Source organism: Corvus cornix, chromosome 1 (genome assembly GCF_000738735.6).
Source record: "Corvus cornix cornix isolate S_Up_H32 chromosome 1, ASM73873v5, whole genome shotgun sequence".
NCBI classification, from domain to species: Eukaryota; Metazoa; Chordata; class Aves; order Passeriformes; family Corvidae; genus Corvus; species Corvus cornix.
The window spans coordinates 16,744,114-16,762,484 of record NC_046332.1 but is presented as its reverse complement, the minus strand read 5'-3'; the positions used below and the strand labels follow the sequence as shown (position 1 = coordinate 16,762,484).

General features: G+C 63.3%; 1 protein-coding gene across 1 annotated transcript; it reads left to right on the top strand.

The window, feature by feature from the left end:
- Positions 1-763: 763 nt before the first annotated feature.
- On the top strand, positions 764-17,757 carry INPPL1 (inositol polyphosphate phosphatase like 1). Its single transcript, XM_039550711.1, is given in 30 exon segments — positions 764-975; positions 1,109-1,324; positions 6,456-6,519; positions 7,202-7,352; positions 7,437-7,557; positions 7,645-7,782; positions 7,857-7,947; positions 8,155-8,244; positions 8,586-8,684; positions 8,875-9,025; positions 9,237-9,343; positions 9,595-9,697; positions 9,776-9,972; positions 10,334-10,451; positions 11,004-11,100; positions 11,192-11,330; positions 11,406-11,505; positions 11,589-11,677; positions 11,756-11,837; positions 11,931-12,020; positions 12,133-12,246; positions 12,359-12,447; positions 12,545-12,632; positions 12,725-12,880; positions 12,951-13,035; positions 13,416-13,565; positions 13,637-13,911; positions 13,914-14,368; positions 14,370-14,569; positions 15,036-17,757. Coding segments are annotated over 30 exon segments (4,158 nt in total). The 3' UTR covers positions 15,127-17,757.
- The last annotated feature ends 614 nt before the right edge of the window (positions 17,758-18,371 follow it).

Sequence of the window (18,371 nt, the reverse complement as noted above, 5' to 3'; positions counted from 1 at the left end):
GGACCTGGGAGTGTCTGATTGTCTGATCCTACTTCTGGTGAGGAGATGAAGCAGACCCATTCATTTGTACCGACCAACCTGGCTGCCTGGCACTGCCTCCCCCAAACCACTGTGTCGGGCAAAGCAGAAGGCACAGGGCTGCTTGCCACTGGGGCCCAGGGGGACGGGATCATTGAATGTGTCCCAGCACCTGACACAGCTCCGGGGATCACTGACACCGGGCATTACCTCACTGGTGCACAGGATGGGACTGGGAAAATTATGGGGAAAAAGGGGAGGACATCCCGGGGAGAGCATAGCTGTCAAGGGAGTTCTGCCGGTCCGGAGCCCACCCCAGGGGTCTCTTTCCCCACATGCTCCGTGATCCCAGCTGTGGGGTGGCACTGTCCCGATCCCTGGGCCATGGAGAAGTCCCCGGTTTTGATGGCGAAACCCGGTCGTGCCCCCCACTTTTTCAGCCCCTGGTCCCAGCCCGGCCCCAGGCCTGCCCCACCGCAGCCCCCCTTTCCCCAGTGCCCGGCTCCCTGCTACCCTCACACTGCCGGTGCCCCCGCCTCTCCCTTCGGTACGCCCCTGGGTGCCCCCAATCCCCCGCTGCTCCCCTGGTGTCCCTGTCTCTCCAAATGCTTCCCCCCTCCCTGGTGCGTCCCCCCCGGTGCTCCCCATCCTCCCCATTACTGCTGCCCGCTACCCGGTGCTCTCCGCCCCTCGGTGCCGCTGCCCCTCGATCGGACCTCCAGATGCCCCCCTGAACATCCTATTCATGGCCCCGGATCTGCCCCGGTGCCTCTCGCGGTGCGACCCCCAGGACCCCACCAATGCTCCCCCGTCACCTCACTGCTGCTCCCCCAAGCTCCGTCCTGCTGCTCCCCCAGGATCCCCCGCGGGTCCCCTCCGGTGCCCCTTCGACCCCCGCGGGTCTCCTCCCGCGACCGCCCCCCGGTGGCCATCCCGGATCTCCCCGTGCGCCCCTGGGTACTTGGTCGGTGGCCCCCTGGGGGCCCCCGGTGCCCCCAACGCCCGAAGCCCCCGCGTGTCCCCTGGATGTCCCCGTCCCCCCACCTTTCCCCGCCCCGGAGCCCGCCCCCCGGGTCCCCCCTCCCCTCAGAGCGCGGCCCCGCGGCGCGGCCCCGGCGGCGGAGCATGGCGGGCGCGGGGGGCTCGGGGGCGCGGGAGGGGCAGCCCCGGTGCCGGTGCCCCCCTGGTACCACCGGGACCTGAGCCGGGCGGCGGCCGAGGAGCAGCTGGCGCGGGCCGGGCGGGACGGCAGCTTCCTGGTGCGGGACAGCGAGAGCGTGGCGGGGGCCTACGCGCTCTGCCTGCTGTGAGTGGGGTGCGGGCGGGGGGGTGCCGGGGGGACACCCACGAGGTACCGGGGGGGCATAGGGGGAGATCCGGGAGCGGCCATCGGGGTGGCTGGAGGGGGGGGGGGGGGCACCGGGAGGGGACCGGCTCGGGGCCGGGGGAGCTGTGGAGGCACGGGCAGGGTGTCGGGGGGAGGACCGGGGGCGACCCTGGGGGAGCAGCAGGGGGGAGTTTGGGGGAGCACCGGCGAGGTACCGCCGGAGCTTTGGGGGGGTCCCGGGAGAAACGGGGCGGGGGTACCGGGGGAGATCCGGGCGTAGGAGTGGAGTATTCAGGGGGGCACCGAAGAGGCCTCGGGGATGGTCCGAGGAGAGCAGGGGGTCGGGAGGGGAGCCGGGGGTGGGTCCTGGGCGAACAACGGGGAGGATCTGGAGGAGCACCAGCGAGGTACCAGGGGAGCACTGGGGCGTCATGGGGGGGTCACTTCAGGGAATCAGGGGAGCACTGGGGTACACAGGGCGGGTGTCCAGGGAAGCACTGGCAGGGGCCCGGGAAGAACAGTGGGAGAGGAACCGAGGGCGGGAGGGAGGGCTCCAAGGGAGCACTGGCAGGGGAAGCAGTAGGGATCACTAGAACGGATCCAGGGGAGCACGCAGGGAGCTTTGGGGGGTAGCAACACCAAGAGGGCAGCAGGCAGAGGCAGGGACCCACCTGGGGTGATGCAGCGTCCATGGGGGTCACCAGTACTGTGGGGGTTGCTAGGAATTCGGAGAACTCAGCTGATAGGAATTTGGGTACAGGGAGACTGGAGCAGCTCTGGTCAGTGGGTGCTGGCAGGGCACAGACATGAGGAGACCTGGGGGTTCAGAGGGACCTGGGCACTTCTGGGAAACAGGGCATCAGGGGAATGGCACCCACTCTGGCCTGGGTGTCCCAGGAGACCAGACACCAACAGATGGGGGGGTGCTGGAGGGGCTGGGGATCTCTGGGCACTGGGGGGATACTGGGCTGGTTCCAGGGGGGCTGTGACACCCACATTGCTACCATGGGGGTCTATGAGATGGGGGGCCTGGCCCCTCCCCCACACTCTTGGGGTTCCCGAGCCTACCCATGGCACTGGGGGGCCCCAGCTCCTGCCCTCATGTGTGGGGGTCCGCAACTTAGGGAGGGGGGACAGCTTTGTGCCCTTGAGTTGTGCCATGGGACTCCATGGCTCTCAGCTTGTGCCAGGTCTTGTGTGAGTGTTGACAGCCCTGGGGGTCCTGAAGGGCCTTTGCCTGGTGGTGCATCCCAGCACCCCACCATACCTGGGGCCTCTGGCAGCTCAGTGTGCTGGTGACGTTCCATGTGCTGGGGTGCTCCTGGGGAGCTCCCAGGGCATGCCACTGGCTTTGCTCGAGGCTGGCTACCTGTGCCACCACCTGGACCTTGATGTGGTTGTGGAGTGGTGGTAAGGGCACCTCAACTCAAAGCTTTTCTGTGCCCTGAGAGCCTGTGGGAGAACTGGGAGTGCACTGTGAGCTGGCCTGCCCTGGCCTGGGGTTGCTGTGTGCTGGTGCCACATGCAGGTGTCAGGCATTCAGTCTGCATGGTGGCATGGTTGTTCTTGTCCGTGGACAGTGGCAAATACAGTTTCCCAGCCACGTGGGCACAGCATGGCTCTGGGCACTGGCTCCCCACCACAAAGCTGGGCTGGCGAGCAGCAGCGGGCACAGCACTGGGAGAGCACGCGATTCTGGCACCTGATGGTGCCATGGGGCAGGAGGTCATTGTGGCACCAGTGTGGGTGACAGGGGGCTGCAGAGAGCATGGTGGTGCAGGTGCCTGGGTAAGGGGTGTCTCTCATTGATCCCCCGCGGGATCACTGCCTGGCGAGGAGGCCATGGATGCCACATGGCTGGGCTGTGGGATGGGACCACGCAGCATGGCAAAACCCGTCATGGGGATGTCAAGTTGAGAGGCTGCACTCCAATAAGGACTATTGGGAGTCCCTGGTAGTGTGATCTCACCAGGCACCCCCATTGCCAGTGAGTGGGTGGACAGGGCTGTGGGGCCATTGGCCCCGGCTATTGCTGGAGCCCTAAAAATAGCTGCAGGGTCAGGAGGAGGAAAGGGAACTGCAGCGGGATCCCGGCAGCGTCGGCTTCCTTTAACCCTCCCGCCGGTGCATCATGGCCTCACCGGGCTGGATGTGGCAAACCAGGCCATCTCACTGTGCCCTCACCATGGCACACTGGGGTGTCTCACCGTGGCATACCGGGGTGTCTCACTTGTGGCCTCACTGTGGCATATTGGGGCATCGCTGGAACCCACAGTGCTGTGGCAGTGGCACCACAGGGCATGCTGACATTGCCGGTTGGTGAGCAGTGCCAGCGGGGACAGTCCTGGTGTGGTGTCCCACAGGAGCATGGGGGCTGGAGCCTTCATCCTGGCTCACTGCCAGTTCATGGGGACACCAGTGCCAGGGTGCTGCCAGTGGGCATATGGTGTCCCCCTCGGCACAGTGCCCACACCTCCCTCTTGGTGGAGTAGGGTGGTAGGTGCCCCTCTGTGCGCCACAGGGCACTGGGGACATGGGGGTGCCTGCTGTGCTGTGGCAGGGTGCTGGCTGTGCGTCAGAGCTGACAGGGGAGTCCCGTTGCTCCCTCATAAAGGCTCTTTGTGTCCAAGCCCGGTGCTCTCTGGCCCCCCCGTCATGGCTCACCAAAATAGCAGCCACCAATGGTGCGGGACTAGGCAGCCAGGGGGGCCCTGTGCTGGGTGTCCCTCCAGCCCCCTGTTGGTTATCCATAGGGAACCCGTTGTCCTCCCCCACAGCTGAGGTTCCTTCTAGGGGTCCTGCTCCTTCCCCCTCCAATTTGGAGTTCTACATACTGGTGCTGTGCTGGGGTTCCTCTTGCACCCCCCATCGCACCTCCACTGGTGTTCCTGCTATGGAACATTAGAACTTCCCACAGAGACCCCTTATGCTACCTTCATTTGGGGCTGTCTCTTTGTGCCCCCCCATCCTACCAGCTGGGATTCTCCCACAGACTCCTTTGAGCTGGGAGCTCCTGATGCCCTTACCCAGCCCAGCGGGGTTTTCCATACAGGCCCCCCATAGTGGATTCCCATTCAGCTACCCTACCGCTTGGAGGGTTCCCTGTGGTCCCACCCCCCAGTGACCTCTGACTGGGCGTGGGGCACCTGGGAAGACCCCAACGGTGCTGGGGTGGGTCATACCTGCAGAGGAGGGAGGAAAAATGGGGTACCTGGCACTGCAGGGGGTGTGGTAGCACCAGGGGACCTGGTGCTGTTGGGTGGTGGCAGGGTAACCAGAACTGTGGGGTGACACCAGGGGACCTGACACTGTGGGGTAGGATGTAGGGGCATGGCACCCTGTCCAGGCACAGCATGGGGGGACGGATGCTGCCTTGTCCCAGTCCTCCAGCCCTGTGTCAAGGTGCCACCGGGCCAGGGGGCACAGCAGCCGAGTGGACCAGTGGCTCTGGTGTGGTGACAGCCACCTCGATGCTCATGGTGACCTCTGTGGCCACAGGCCAGCTGAGAAGCCACCGTCCCTGCTGACAGCACTGGAGTGGGGAGGTCTGGCAGTGCCGAGGCTCCCTGTCTCCTGGAGTCCCTGAGATGGGGACGGGTCCCAATCCTGCTTCTTGCAGCCCCTGATGTTGTCACCCCATCTCTTAGCGCTGCCCGTCACCCCTGCCCCGGGATCACGTCCCTGGTTCCTGTCAGCTTCCACTGGAAAATAAATTGTTTCCTGGCGTCCTGGCTGCCAGGTCCTGCCTGCTCCTGCCAGCTCCTGCCTGTGTGTCACGTTCCACTGTGGGGAACTGCGGAGACTTCTTTTAAAAATGGATGGTCGGGATGAAATTAAGCCAAATGAAGCAAACGTTGTATCTGAAAAACCGTTTATTGGTAACAAAAAGGAGAAGGAAAACGAGTTGCCCAAACAAAAGAGGGCTAGAACAGACAGAAAAGAAGAAAGGAAAATGGAAAAGGAATAGGGGAGAGGAGAGAGAGAGAGAGAGAGAGGACAGAGAGGAAAAGAGGGTGTTACCCCCAGCGAGGCAGGGCAGTGCTGTCGGTGTCCAGGCGGCGGGGGGTGTGCACGCTGCCTGCCGGTGGCCGGGCTGGCTCTTAGCGGGCCTGCGCGGCTCCCGGCGGGGCGCGGCTCCCGCGGCGACGGCGCCGGACACGCGGTGAGTGGGCACTGGGGACGGGAGGAGCAGGACCCCGGGCAGGGTCATGGCGACCGGCTGGATCGGGGCGGCAGGGCGGGCAGTGATCGGCGCGGCAGGGTTGGAAGCGGGCAGCCCAGGCAAGGCCGCGGGGCGAAGTGGCAAGGCGGCGGTCAGGCACACAGGAAGGCAGGACAGGTGTGGGAGCGAGCCAGCGAGGGCAGGAGAGCCAGAAGGCAGGCGGAGGCCATGGCAAAGGAGGGAGTGAGCGGGAGCAGCGAGCAGGAGCAAGACCCAGCGAGCTGTGACGCAGTCGGTTTTTATACCCCTCTGGCCCTTCCCAAAGTCCACCCGAGGACAGGGAACCAACCTTTCTTTGCCGTCTGTTGGCAGAGACCTTTTCGTGACCTGATTGGGGAAGCCCCTCCACAGTATCTCCTGCTGCCTGCCTCATGGGAGGTGTTGCCAGGCGAAGTCCTCCCAGAGACCAAGGCTTCTTCTAGCTGCCTCCTGCACGTGGCACATGTGCACCTCTCCTCCACATGCCTCCGACAGCCATTGTTGAGGCATAACTAAAACTGAATTGGCTCCTCACACTGCGCCTGCCAGCTCCTGCCTGTGCTGTGAGCTGGGGACAGTGCCTCTGGCGCAGACAGGCAGTGTGGCCAGGGCAGCAATGGTGGGGTCAGAGCAAGTGGGGGAGTCCCTCTGGGACTCTCAGCACCTATCCAGGACTCCCAGTACCCGTCCTGCAAGCATTTTCCCGTGGGTTTTCCATGGGTTTCCCTGTCAGCTCCTTGCATGCCATGGGGGATAGCAGTATTGGAGCTCCTCATTGTGAGTGCTGGTGAAGTAGGGGTCTGGCTGGACGAGTACTGGGCATCCCTTTGGGGCTGGTGGGGGCCATGCAGGCAGGTGGGGGGATGCCACCCAACCCCCAGCACCCTGATGCCCTCCCTGCTGCCACAGGTTCCAGAAACACGTCCACACCTACCGCATCCTGCCGGACGAGGAGGATTTCCTGGCTGTGCAGGTGGGCAGCGCAGGCATGGGACACCCTGTGGCTCACGGGCAGTGGGGGTCTCCAGCTCAGCAGTGCTCAGTGTTGACCTCATGCCGTGAGTTTGCCTGTCTCTCTGGCTGTGCTGGGCTCAGCCCTGGCCCAGTGCCACATGCGTGCCCGACTGTGCCAGATGGCTTGGCTGTGCTCGTCTTGGCTGGCTGTGGCACCGGGTATTTTTAGAGCAACAGAACCCTCTTTGTGCTGGCCAGGCGGGCAGGAAAAGCTGCTCCTGGGAGGGAGGAGGCCAAGGGATGGCTGCTGCCTGCACCCTGCCAGCCCACCTACCAGCCCTGCAGGCTCCATTGCACCAGGGCCTGCTCTCCACCGGGAGGCTGTGGGGTCAGCCCCCCATCCTGCATGGGGGCCCCTGCATGGAGGCGTTCCTGCACGGTGGCATCTCTGTGTGGGAGGATATCTTCATGGGAGTCTCTGCATGAGGGGGTCCCTGTGTGGGTGTCTCTTCATGGGAACATCCCTGCATGGTGGCAGCTCTGCATGAGGGGATCCTTGCAAGGTGTTATCCCTGCCTGGGGGTCCCTGCATGGTGGCATCCCTGGGTGGTGGGTTCCCTGCTTGGTGGTGTCTCCACCTGGGGGGTCCAGTGATGCTGGCTGCAGGGACTGATGGCCCCGGTGTCTCCACGTCCCCACAGACGTCACAGGGGGTGCAGGTCCGGCGCTTCAAGACGCTCAGCGAGCTGATTGCCCTGTACCTGCAGCCCAACCAGGGGCTGGTCTGCACCCTGCTCTTCCCTGTCGAGAGGGAGAAAGAGAAGGAGACCGCGGAGGACAGGGACTACTCGGGTATGGCAGGGTGACATGGGCGGGTGAATAGGGTCCTGAGGCCCCTGGGGTGGTGGTGACTGGCCCCTTATTGCCCCGTTGCAGATGGAGAGGATGAGAAGCCGCCGTTGCCACCGCGCTCTGGCTCCACCAGTTTCTCTGGCAGCTCAGTGGGGCTCAGCCCCACTGGCCTGGGACCATCTGTGCCGGAGGGGCCAGTGGAGAGGTGAGGGTCTGTCTGTCTCCTGCCTGTGCCCTGTCTGTCCCCTGCTCCTCCCTGCTGGCTCTTACCCCCTGAGTGCTTTGTCTGTAGCACCAATGGGCTCAGCAGCATCTCCCACGAGTACCTGAAGGGCAGCTACACCCTGGACCTGGAGGCGGTGAAGGGAGGGGCTAACAGCCTCCCCCACCTCAACAAAACCCTCGTCACCTCCTGCAAACGGCTGCACAGGTGGGTGCTGGACGCTGGGGCAGATGGAGGGACAGCTGTGCCACCCACTGAGCTGGCTCCTCTTGCCCCTCCAGTGAGGTGGACAAGGTGTTGGCAGGGCTGGAGATCCTCTCCAAGGTGTTTGACCAGCAGAGCTCCCCCATGGTCTCCAAGATCCTGCAGCAGGTGAGGGGAATATGGGGACACAGCAGTGGCAACCCCCCACCATGGTCTGCACCCACAGACCCCACCGTGGGTGGTGGGAAAGCCTGTGGAGAAATACCCAGCATCCTACCCCATCCCAGGGACCCTGCCGCTTGGGGTGGGGAGGGAGGATCTGTGGTGGTGTGGGGTTCACATCCCAGTGCTGGGGTGACCTGCTGGGGGTTCCAGACAGCAGGGCAGAGCGGAGAGCAGGAGCTGGAGAGCCTGGTGCTGAAACTCTCTGTGCTGAAAGATTTCCTGTCCTCCATCGAGAAGAAGGTGAGGCTGGGGATGCAGGAGTGGATGGCCTGATGAGGGTGTCCTGAGGGGTCTGGATGAACTGGAGGGGCTGTGGGGCTGAGGGCACTGGTGGGACTGGGGCAGCTGACAGGGATTGCTAGGCTGGTGGAGCTGGGGGTCTGGAGATGGGCTTGTGGGATTGAGGCACCAGAGGGACTGGGGAGGGCCAGTGGAGCTGGTGCTGGTAGAGCTGAGGGGGCCATTGGTGCCCTGTGGACTGTGAGGGCTGGCGGGGCTTGGAACATTGGTGGGACTGGAGGGGTTGGTGGAGCTGGGGGGACTGGTGAACTCTTGGCTGACCCTGCTGGGGTCTCTGGCAGGCACTGAAAGCCCTGCAGGAGATGAGCTCGGCCACCCCCGCCACCAACCCCCAGCCCCTGTCCCGCAAGGCCAAGAGCATCCCAGTGCAGACATTTGAGGTGAGCCCTACCCTACCCTACCCTCTGCGCTGCCCAGTTTTGGAGTTTTGAGGGGATTTCGGCATCAGCTGAGTGCCTCTGGTGTGACACTGAGGGCACAGACTCCTAGGTGTCTCTGGGGGAGGTCAGATGCCAGATTGGGTGCTGGGGTCTCCCCTGTGTCCTCCCTCATCCCAGTGTCCCCTGGCAGGTGAAGCTGGATATCACCCTGGGAGACCTGACCAAGATTGGGAAGTCACAGAAGTACACGCTGAGCGTGGATGTGGAGGGGGGGAAGCTAGTGGTGCTGAAGAAGCAGAAGGACTCCCAGGAGGACTGGAACACCTTCACCCATGACAAGAGTGAGTGGGGAGGCATCTGGGGGGCCCCAGCACGCGTGGAACTGCCTTTGTGCTGGGGAGCATCCCTGTGGGGCTCGGTGGGCTGGAATCTGGGGGATTTCCTCATGCCGGGGGTGTTCCCATCCTGGGGGTCCCCCAAAGCATGGACTGGGGGGGTTGCAGCACCCAGCTGGCACCCAGCACCCTCCCAGTTCTTGCCACTCCTTGCCAGTCCGGCAGCTGATCAAGTCGCAGCGGGTGCAGAACAAACTGGGCATCGTTTTTGAGAAGGAAAAGGATAAAACGCAACGGAAAGACTTCGTTTTTGTCAGTGCCCGGGTGGGTAATGCTCAGCTGGGGGTGGCAGGGCACAAGGGGTCCCTTGTGGGGATGGGGTGGGGCAGGATCTAACCCCTGGGCCCTGGTAAGGCTTGGGGACAGGCGCTGGGTACTGGTGCCTGATGGCTGGGTGATGTCCCTGAGGCAATCCTCCATGCCCTGAAGATGCCAAGTTTGGCTGAGCCAAAGCAGGGGGGCTGGAGAGGGTTGTGGGTAGCCCCTCTGCCCCCCCTCACTGCCCCCTCCTGCAGAAGCGCGAGGCCTTTTGCCAGCTCCTGCAGCTGATGAAGAACAAGCATTCTCACCAGGACGAGCCTGACATGATCTCTGTCTTCATTGGCACCTGGAACATGGGTGAGCGGGGTCGGGGGCGGCCCACAGTGGGGTGTCAAGGCCCTGGGGTCCCCCCTAACTGTGCTGTACCCCCTGCAGGCAGTGTTCCCCCCCCGAAGAACATCACTTCGTGGATCACCTCCAAGGGGTTGGGCAAGACCCTGGATGAGGTGACGATGGCCATACCGCATGACATCTACGTCTTCGGCACCCAGGAGAATTCCCTGGGGGACAAGGAGTGGGTGGACTTTCTGCGCACTGTCCTCAAGGACTTCACAGAGGTTGAATACCGCCCGGTAAGAACCAGGGGGTCCAGGGGACCCTGGGGGCTGTGGGTGCAGGCACCGGTGGGTGGTGGAGGTGTGTGATGCTCAGTGTCCCGGGGTTCGCTGTGCTCTGGCTCTGTGACACTGGCTGTTTGGGGGTGCTCTCGTGGTGCTGGGTGGCTGTGGGTGCTCCAGGTCTGCTGACACCAGGTATTTTGGGGTGCTCTCCTGGTGCTGGGTAGCTGTGGATACTGGTTGATGGTGGTGGGATTCCCTGGGGAACAGCCTTTGGTGGGAGAGGCTGGGATGAAGCAGTAATGAGCATCCACTGTGGATGCACCAGAGGCCCCAGCACATGCTGGCAGGGGGCTGAGGGTGCTGGCACCCACAGGTGGCCATGCAGTCCCTGTGGAACATCAAGGTGGTGGTGCTGGTGAAGCCAGAGCATGAGAACCGCATCAGCCACGTCAGCACCTCCAGCGTCAAGACAGGGATCGCCAACACCTTGGGTAGGGGCACAGCAGGGCCTAGAGGGACACAGGGAGTGTGCACTGCACTGGGGGGGTCCTGGGGTATCTGCCTCGTGGGGGGGTTCTGTTGTTGCATGTGTTGCATGAGGAGGAGTCTCAGCATGTGTACCTTGCATGATGAGGAGTCCTGGTATGTGGGCATTGCATGGGGAGGGGTCCCAGTGTGTGTGTTGCACAAGGAGGGGTCTTGTTGATGCACAGGGAGGGGTCCCAGAGCACGTGTGTTGCATGAGGAGGGGTTTGTGTGTGTGTCTCACGAGGAGGGCTTTATGTGCAGTGCACAGGGAAGGCTCTGGGAACGTTTGTGTTGCATGAGGAGGCTGTGCATGAGTGTGCTTGACACGAGGGGGACTCTGGGGGGCTGTGTTTCGTGAGGAAGGCTCTGGGTGTGTGCCAGGCTGCACGTGCTCGTGCTGGCTGGCCAGGTGGGGACTGTGCCCCATCACCGTGACCTGGAGCCGGCTGGGTGCCCATCCCTGAGGGAGGATCAGGGGTTGCCTGATCCCATCCCATGTCCCCATTTCCTCACAGGGAACAAAGGCGCTGTGGGTGTCTCCTTCATGTTCAATGGCACCTCCTTTGGCTTTGTCAACTGCCACCTGACCTCCGGCAATGAGAAGACTGCACGGTGAGCACCCCCACCCTGGGCTGGGCCAGGAGAGGGCTGTTGCCCCTGTCCCCATGTCTGTGATACACTATCCCTGTGTCCTGTGCTTCAGGAGGAACCAGAACTACCTGGACATCCTGCGCCTGCTCTCACTGGGGGATAAGCAGCTGAGCTCCTTTGACATCTCCCTTCGCTTCACCCACCTCTTCTGGTTCGGGGACCTCAATTACCGCCTAGACATGGACATCCAGGTCTGGGAAAGGGGGTGGGGGTGGGGGTGTCAGGGTCTCCTTCCCAGCCCAGTGCCAGCCCCTCTGTTCCTGCAGGAGATCCTCAACTACATCAGCCGCAAGGAGCTGGAGCCGCTGCTGAAGGTGGACCAGCTCAACCTGGAGAAGGAGAAGCACAAAGTGTTCCTGCGCTTCGGTGAGGACTAGGGGGGCTCCAAGACGGTCTGGGGGTGCAGCCCCTGCTGTTGGGACTGTCCTGACCCACTGCTGTCCCTGCAGGTGAGGAGGAGATCACCTTCCCCCCAACATACCGCTATGAGCGAGGCTCCCGGGACACCTATGTCTGGCACAAGCAGAAGCCCACGGGGGTAGGTGCTGGGGCAGGGGGAGTCAGGGGAGTGGAGGACACCCCAATCTGAACCCCCACCCGCTCCCCCCCCCGCCAGGTGCGTACCAACGTGCCGTCCTGGTGCGACCGCATCCTCTGGAAGTCTTACCCTGAGACTCACGTCAACTGCAATGCTTACGGTGAGCAGTGTTACCACGCCCAGCACCCTCCTCCCTGTTCTGGGGACAGTCCCCCTTCCATCCTGACTGCTTCCCCATCTGCACTGGCTGCAGGGTGCACAGATGACATTGTCACCAGTGACCACTCGCCTGTCTTCGGCTCCTTTGAAGTGGGAGTGACATCCCAGTTCGTTTCCAAGAAAGGTGCCTATGCCCATGGGGATACTTTGCTGTCCCCCCACCCCTCCATGGTCCAACCTCTCCCTCTAAGTGGGGAGGTCCCAGGGGGATTCCAATGCCTTGCTTCTCCATGGAGGGCTTTCCAAGTCCTCAGAGCAGGCATACATCGAGTTTGAGAGCATAGAGGCCATTGTGAAGACATCCAGTCGAACCAAGTTTTTCATCGAGTTCTATTCTACTTGCCTGGAAGGTGAGGGCTGGGATAGCAGTGGGAGGTCCCAAAGGGCTTTAGAGGGGTCCCAGGAAGCTCATGGGGTCCTGGGAGGCTGATGTGGTGATGCCATCTCCCTCTACCACCACAGAGTTCAAGAAGAGCTTCGAGAACGACAGCCAGAGCAGTGACAACATCAACTTCCTCAAGGTGCAGTGGTCTTCCCGGCAGCTGCCCACGGTGAGGAGGGGCTGGGGACTGACAGGGTGGGTGCTGGGGAAAGCTGCAGGCAGGGAGACCCCCACTCAGTGCCAGCACCCCATCCCCTTGGCCACAGCTGAAGCCCATCCTCTCCGAGATTGAGTACCTGCAGGACCAGCATCTCCTGCTCACTGTCAAATCCCTTGACGGTTACGAGTCCTACGGTGAGTGTCCACTCCAGCACCCCCTAGCATTGCCCCATCACCAGGGGGTCTGTGGGGTGCAGACGCCCAACTTCCCCCACTGTCACCCCCAGGGGAGTGTGTCATTGCCCTGAAGTCGATGATTGGCAGCACAGCGCAGCAGTTCCTCACCTACCTGTCCCACCGCGGTGAGGAGACAGGCAACATCCGTGGCTCCATGAAGGTCCGGGTGCCCACGGAGCGCCTGGGCACCCGCGAGAGGCTCTATGGTGAGGACCCCTCACCCTAGGGGGGATGGTGGGGACAGGACTCCACTGCTGAGCCCCTGTCCCCTGGCAGAGTGGATCAGCGTCGATAAGGATGAGACGACAGCCAGCAAAGGGAAGGTGCCGCCAGGTGCCAGGGCCACCCAGGACTATGCCAAGTATGGGGGACGGGGCTCGGCAGGGTGGGGGGCACCGGTTCCTGTGGGCCAGGAGGTCTCAGGGATTCACCTGAGCACAGGTACTGCTCAGAGCATTCCTCTGGGTTGGTGTGTGGGATGTGACTGGGGACAGTCCAGGTGTCACTTCTGTGCCATACAGGGCAGGGATGGGGCTCTCAGCCTCCAAATGTGGCGCTGGCTGTGTTTTGGTGACTGAACCCTGTGCTGAAGGGCTGAGCCCCATCCTGGGCATCTGAGCCCTGACTTGGGCTGCTGAGACTCATTCCACGGGGTCTGAACCTTGTCCTGGGTGTCCTCGGGGTCTGAACCCATTGCGGAGGTTCAAGCCCCATGGGCCACCCAACACCTCCTGTTGCCAGGTCTGCAGGGCGGAAGCCCACCAGTGCTGAGCCCCCCACCACCACTCTGGCAAAGCTCCCAGAGGAGCCTGAGAAGAGCAGCACTGCAGCAGCACCGCGGCCCCCTGCCGCACACCGCGGCCCCCCCAGGGATGAGGCTACCCCAAGCCGGTGAGGGAGTATGGGCAGGGCTAGGGAGGGGGAGCGGTCTGGGGGTGCCATGCTCACCCCTGTGCCCGCAGGTCCAAGGCGGAGGCAGTGCCAGAGCTGTCAGGGGGTCCCCTGAAGAACAGCTTCAACAACCCAGCATACTACGTGCTGGAGGGCGTCCCCCACCAGCTGCTGGTGCCGGGGGACCCTGGCAAGCCCCCCAAGGCCAAGGTGCAGCTGGCAGTGCCGGAGCGCTGCCGGTGCCCCTCGGCAAGCCGGGGTGGCGAGAGTGATGAGGAAGAGGACCTTGGCACCCTCAACCTGCCGCCGCCGGATTTTCCCCCGCCGCCACTGCCGCGGGAGCTGGAGCTCCCCCAAACACCTTCTTTGGCATCCCCAAGGAGCTGCCAGTGTCCACTGGGTGTGAAGACCCCAAATCCCACCCTCCTGCCTTTGGAGAGGCTCCGCTACCCAAGCTGCACCCCCGGCCACCCCCAGCCGCCAGGGCTGGATTTGGGATGGAGGGGGCTGGTGGGACGCCTGTTACCGGGGGGCTGCCTGCAGTTGGGGGCCTGCCCACTCCCGGGGGGCTGCCAGGAGGGCTGCTGGATGACCGTTCCTGCTCCGTGCTGCAGATGGCCAAGACGCTGAGTGAGGTGGACTACGGGGGTGGGAAGGGGAGAGTGGTCCCCCCACCGCCACTGCTGGCCAAGGCGGGGCTGCCTCCCCGTTGCCTGCACCCTGACTATGGCCGCCCCCTTGCCTTCCCTCCCCACTCCATCCAGGAGAGCATCCAGGAGGACCTTGCTGAGGAGGTGGGTGATAACAGGGTGGGCAGGGGTCCTCAGCACCTCAGCTGGGGCTCCCTTTTGGGGGCCCCATGGTGCTGAGGCTGTTGGGGTGCAGGCGCTGGGCCGTGGTGTGGGCGCCGTGCCCGGTGTGGGCGAGTGGCTGCGGGCGCTGGGGCTGGAGCGGTACGAGGAGGGGCTGGTGCGCAATGGCTGGGATGACCTGGAGTTCCTCAGGTGAGCAGCCCCCCAAAACGGTGGGGAGGGACCCCCACCCACTCCCACCACCAGCCTGGCCAACCTAGCGGGTCTGTGTCTTCCCCAGGGTGTCAGTGATGCCTGGGTTCTGCGGAGGTCCGTGGGGGTGCTGCCCTTGATGGTCCCCACTGTCCCTGGGGGTTCCCCACTACCCGCTGAGGGTCCCTGCTTCCCCTGGAGGTCCCAACTGCCCCCAAAGGTTCTGTGCTGCCCTGAGGGGGGCCCCATTGCTCTCAGGGGTCCCAGCTGCCCCAAGGTGCCCTTTGTCTCTGGGAATCCCCACTGCCCCCTGAGGGTCACGAAACGCCACAGCAGGGACAGGATGGAGCCTGAGGGGGCACCCAGCAACCCAAGTGGGGGCTCTAACACCCCCAGATGGGGACCCCACCCGAGGCTGGGGTGCCCCTCGGGGGCAGAGAGCCCCACATTTGTGTCTCATTCCCAGTGACATCACAGAGGAGGACCTGGAGGAGGCTGGAGTGCTGGAGCCTGGCCACAAGCGCGTCCTTCTGGAGAGCCTCCAGCTCCGCAAGTAGCTGCCACCGCACGTCCAGCATCCCGTGCATCCCATGGCCCAGCATCCCAAACCCTGCAGCCATGCATCCCAGACCTTGCAGTCCTGTGTCCTGCGGCCCAGCATCCTGTGTCCCACAGATGCACATCCTGGATCCCGTGGCTGTGCATTCTGCATCCTGCTGCCACATATCCCGGACCCTGTGGCCCAGCATCCTGCAGCCGTGCATCCCGGATCCTGCGGCTGTGCATCCCAGATCCCTCAGATCCTGTGGCCATGTGTCCGCAGCCCAGTATCCTGCGGCCACATATCCTGGGCCCCATGGATATGCATCCCAGATCCTGCAGCCGTGCATCCTGCAGCTGAGGATCCTTCATCCCACAGTCCGACATCCTGCATACATTCATCCCACCATCACCAGCAGCCAGTGGAAGCCCCCGGACCTCCACAGCCCACCCCCCACCCTGGATGTGGGGTAATGGCGTGGGAAGGGGGCATGGGGGGACAGCAGGGTGGTGGGTCCTGGTCAGATAATTTCACATGAGGGTTCCTACAGGGCGCCCTCATATTTAAGTTATTTTTTATTTATTGGGAGAAGGGATAGGGGAGGGGGTGTTTGAGGGTAACCCTGGGATCCTGGCTCCCCCCATGGCCCCTCACAGCTAGAAGGAGGAGGCTCTGAGCAAAGTCGTGTCTCAACCCAAGTGCCTTCATGATGCCTGGGATGGGATGGGATGGGATGGGATAGCTCAGCCTGCCCCCATGGACAGCACTAGTCAGAGCTCAGGGTCCCCATCCCCACCTCTAAGGATCTTGTTCCCACCCTGAACATCCCATTCCCCACTGTGAGGGTTCCTGTTTCCACCCTGGGCATCCCTGTCCCCACCCCAGGGCACCTATCCCCCGAGGGTCCCTGTTCCCAACGTGGATGTCTCACTCCCACCCTGGAAGGTGGCACCAGGGGGTGCCTGTCACCATCCCTGGGGGTCCCATCCCCCTGCTGTAGGTCCCTGTCCCAATTCTGTAGGATCCTGTCCCCACCCTGCACATTCTCTTTGCACATCAGGAGTTCTACCCTCACCCTGATGATCCCCATCCCTACCCTGGATGTGCTGTCCCCATCCCTGGGAGTTCCTGTCCTCACCCCATAGGTCCCTGCCCCTACCTCCGGGGGTTCCATCTCCAGCCCAGGTGTCCCTGTCCCCACCACAGGGGTCCCTGTCGCCAGTCCTGGGAGTCCCATCCCCACCATGGGGATGGGACCTGCCCTAGGGGTGCCTGTCCCACATCCCTGAGGGTCCTGTTCCCACCCTGGGGGTCCTGTCCCCACCTTGGGGGTGCTGCTCCCATCCCCAGGGGTCCCACCACCACCCTGAGGGTCCATCCCACCCAGAGGTTCTGTCCCCAGGGCTCCTATCTTCCCCATACTGGGGATTCCGTCCCCACCTGGGTGGGTGTTGTCCCCACCCCCAGAGTCCCTGTCCCCACCACAGGGGTCCCATTCCTGTGTGGTGGGGTCCCCATCCCCACTCTGGGAGTGCCTGTCCCTGTGCTGGGAGTCCCATCCCCAGCCCAGGAATCCTGCCAGAGCAGAGCCAGATCAGTGCCTTCCCCCAGAGCCCACCCCACACCACCAGTGCCTCCGGGGCATACCCCCACTCCCACCCAGTTTGCCCATTAGGTACTTGCTGGGTCCATCCCCCCGGGGTTTGTGTTGCCCTTGGGGGCAGCAGGGCTGGCAGCCGGGTCCCCTTGTGGGTGCTCAGCCCCCAGCCTTGCCAAGTGTCCTTCTGGGAGGGCCCCCAGGGTGGGGGTCCCCAGGACAGGGGTCCTCCCACCGTGCCTTCCCCACTGGGATGCCCCCCCCCAGGCTCTCCCTGTCCCCAGGGGGGATGGGGGGGATGCTACCCCACACCCCACATCCCCCCACTCCGGCTGAGATGAAGGATGGGCCAGGCCCCCCTGGCATCCCCCAACGTCCCCCCTCTGTTTGTAACTGGGGTGTTCGGTGTGAACTTCCCCCACTAAACCCCCATCTTGTTGTGCCCAGTGTTTGGTAAATCTGGAGTGATTTTTGTCATGTTTCTTGCAATGGGTGTGATGGAGCTCTCAGTGTGGGGAGGTGGGGAAGGGTCTGGGGAGGGGGGCAAGATGGGGAACCAGCGTGAAGAACTGCGTCCCAGCATGATCTGTGACCCTCCCAAGCTGGCTGTACTGGTCCCAGCAAGGTGGGGACCAGGTCCTTTGTCTCCTTGCCCACCTTGTGTACCTCAGACTGCTCCCCCAATAGCCTCGCATGCTTCTTGTCCCCATCCCAATGCCCGCAAGACCTTGTTCATTATCACCGCCCAAAAGGTCTTTAGAGGCCAGGGGCCTGTGTGGGGCATCCCTCTCCTCACCCCACTTGAGGGGGTTTCCCATGGGGTGCCCCCTCACCTTCCTGCAGCTGCTTGGGGTCTTCAAGTGGGGAGCAGCCAAAATAATCCCTAAGGTGCTGGGGGTCCGTGGCATCACCTGGGGGGTTCTGGTGGGTTTCAGAGGGTTTAGGGGTGGGGACTATGCAGCACCCCCACCCCTGCAGCCCTAGGTGGGGGTGGGGTGCAGCAAGGGCTGAGGGCCAGCAGCAGCGTCAATAAATTAAGTTTAATTTGGATTGGTGGCATTTGCAAATGTGGGTAATAAATTACAGAATGGTTAAAAAACAAAAAAACGTGGGGAACCCACCTCGGGGGGGACTGGGAGGGATACAGGGGGAACAGGGACACGTGGGTGGGCTGCCAGCATCCTCACCATGAAGCCCACCAGCATGGCAGCACCAGTGTAGTGGGTGGCTGGGCACGAGGGGCCCACCAGCACCACCGCCCCTCGGGGACCCTTTGGGCAGGGATGGGCGGGGGGGTCCCAGCTGCACCCGAGCTCCCACCAGCCTGCTGCTGGCAAGGGGTCGTGGCTACTCCGAGACATCCCACTGGCTGCTCCGGGTGGTCCATCTCACAACAGCCCCCTCAGGGAGGCCACCTCACCCCCAGCAGTTTTGGTGCCCCGTCCCCATTGGCAATGCCTGCAGCAATGCAGGTGAGTTCTCAACCTCCCAGCCCTGCGTTTACTCCCCAAAGTCTTCGGGGGGGGAAGGGGGTGGGGGGGTGTGTCTTCTTCCCGCCAGGGTGCTGCTGGGGGGGAATCCATGTCAGCAGGCAGGATTTGGGGGAAATCAACTCCTCCCCACCCCAAGGGGCGTCTCCGTGCTGGACTCCCCGGCACTGCGCA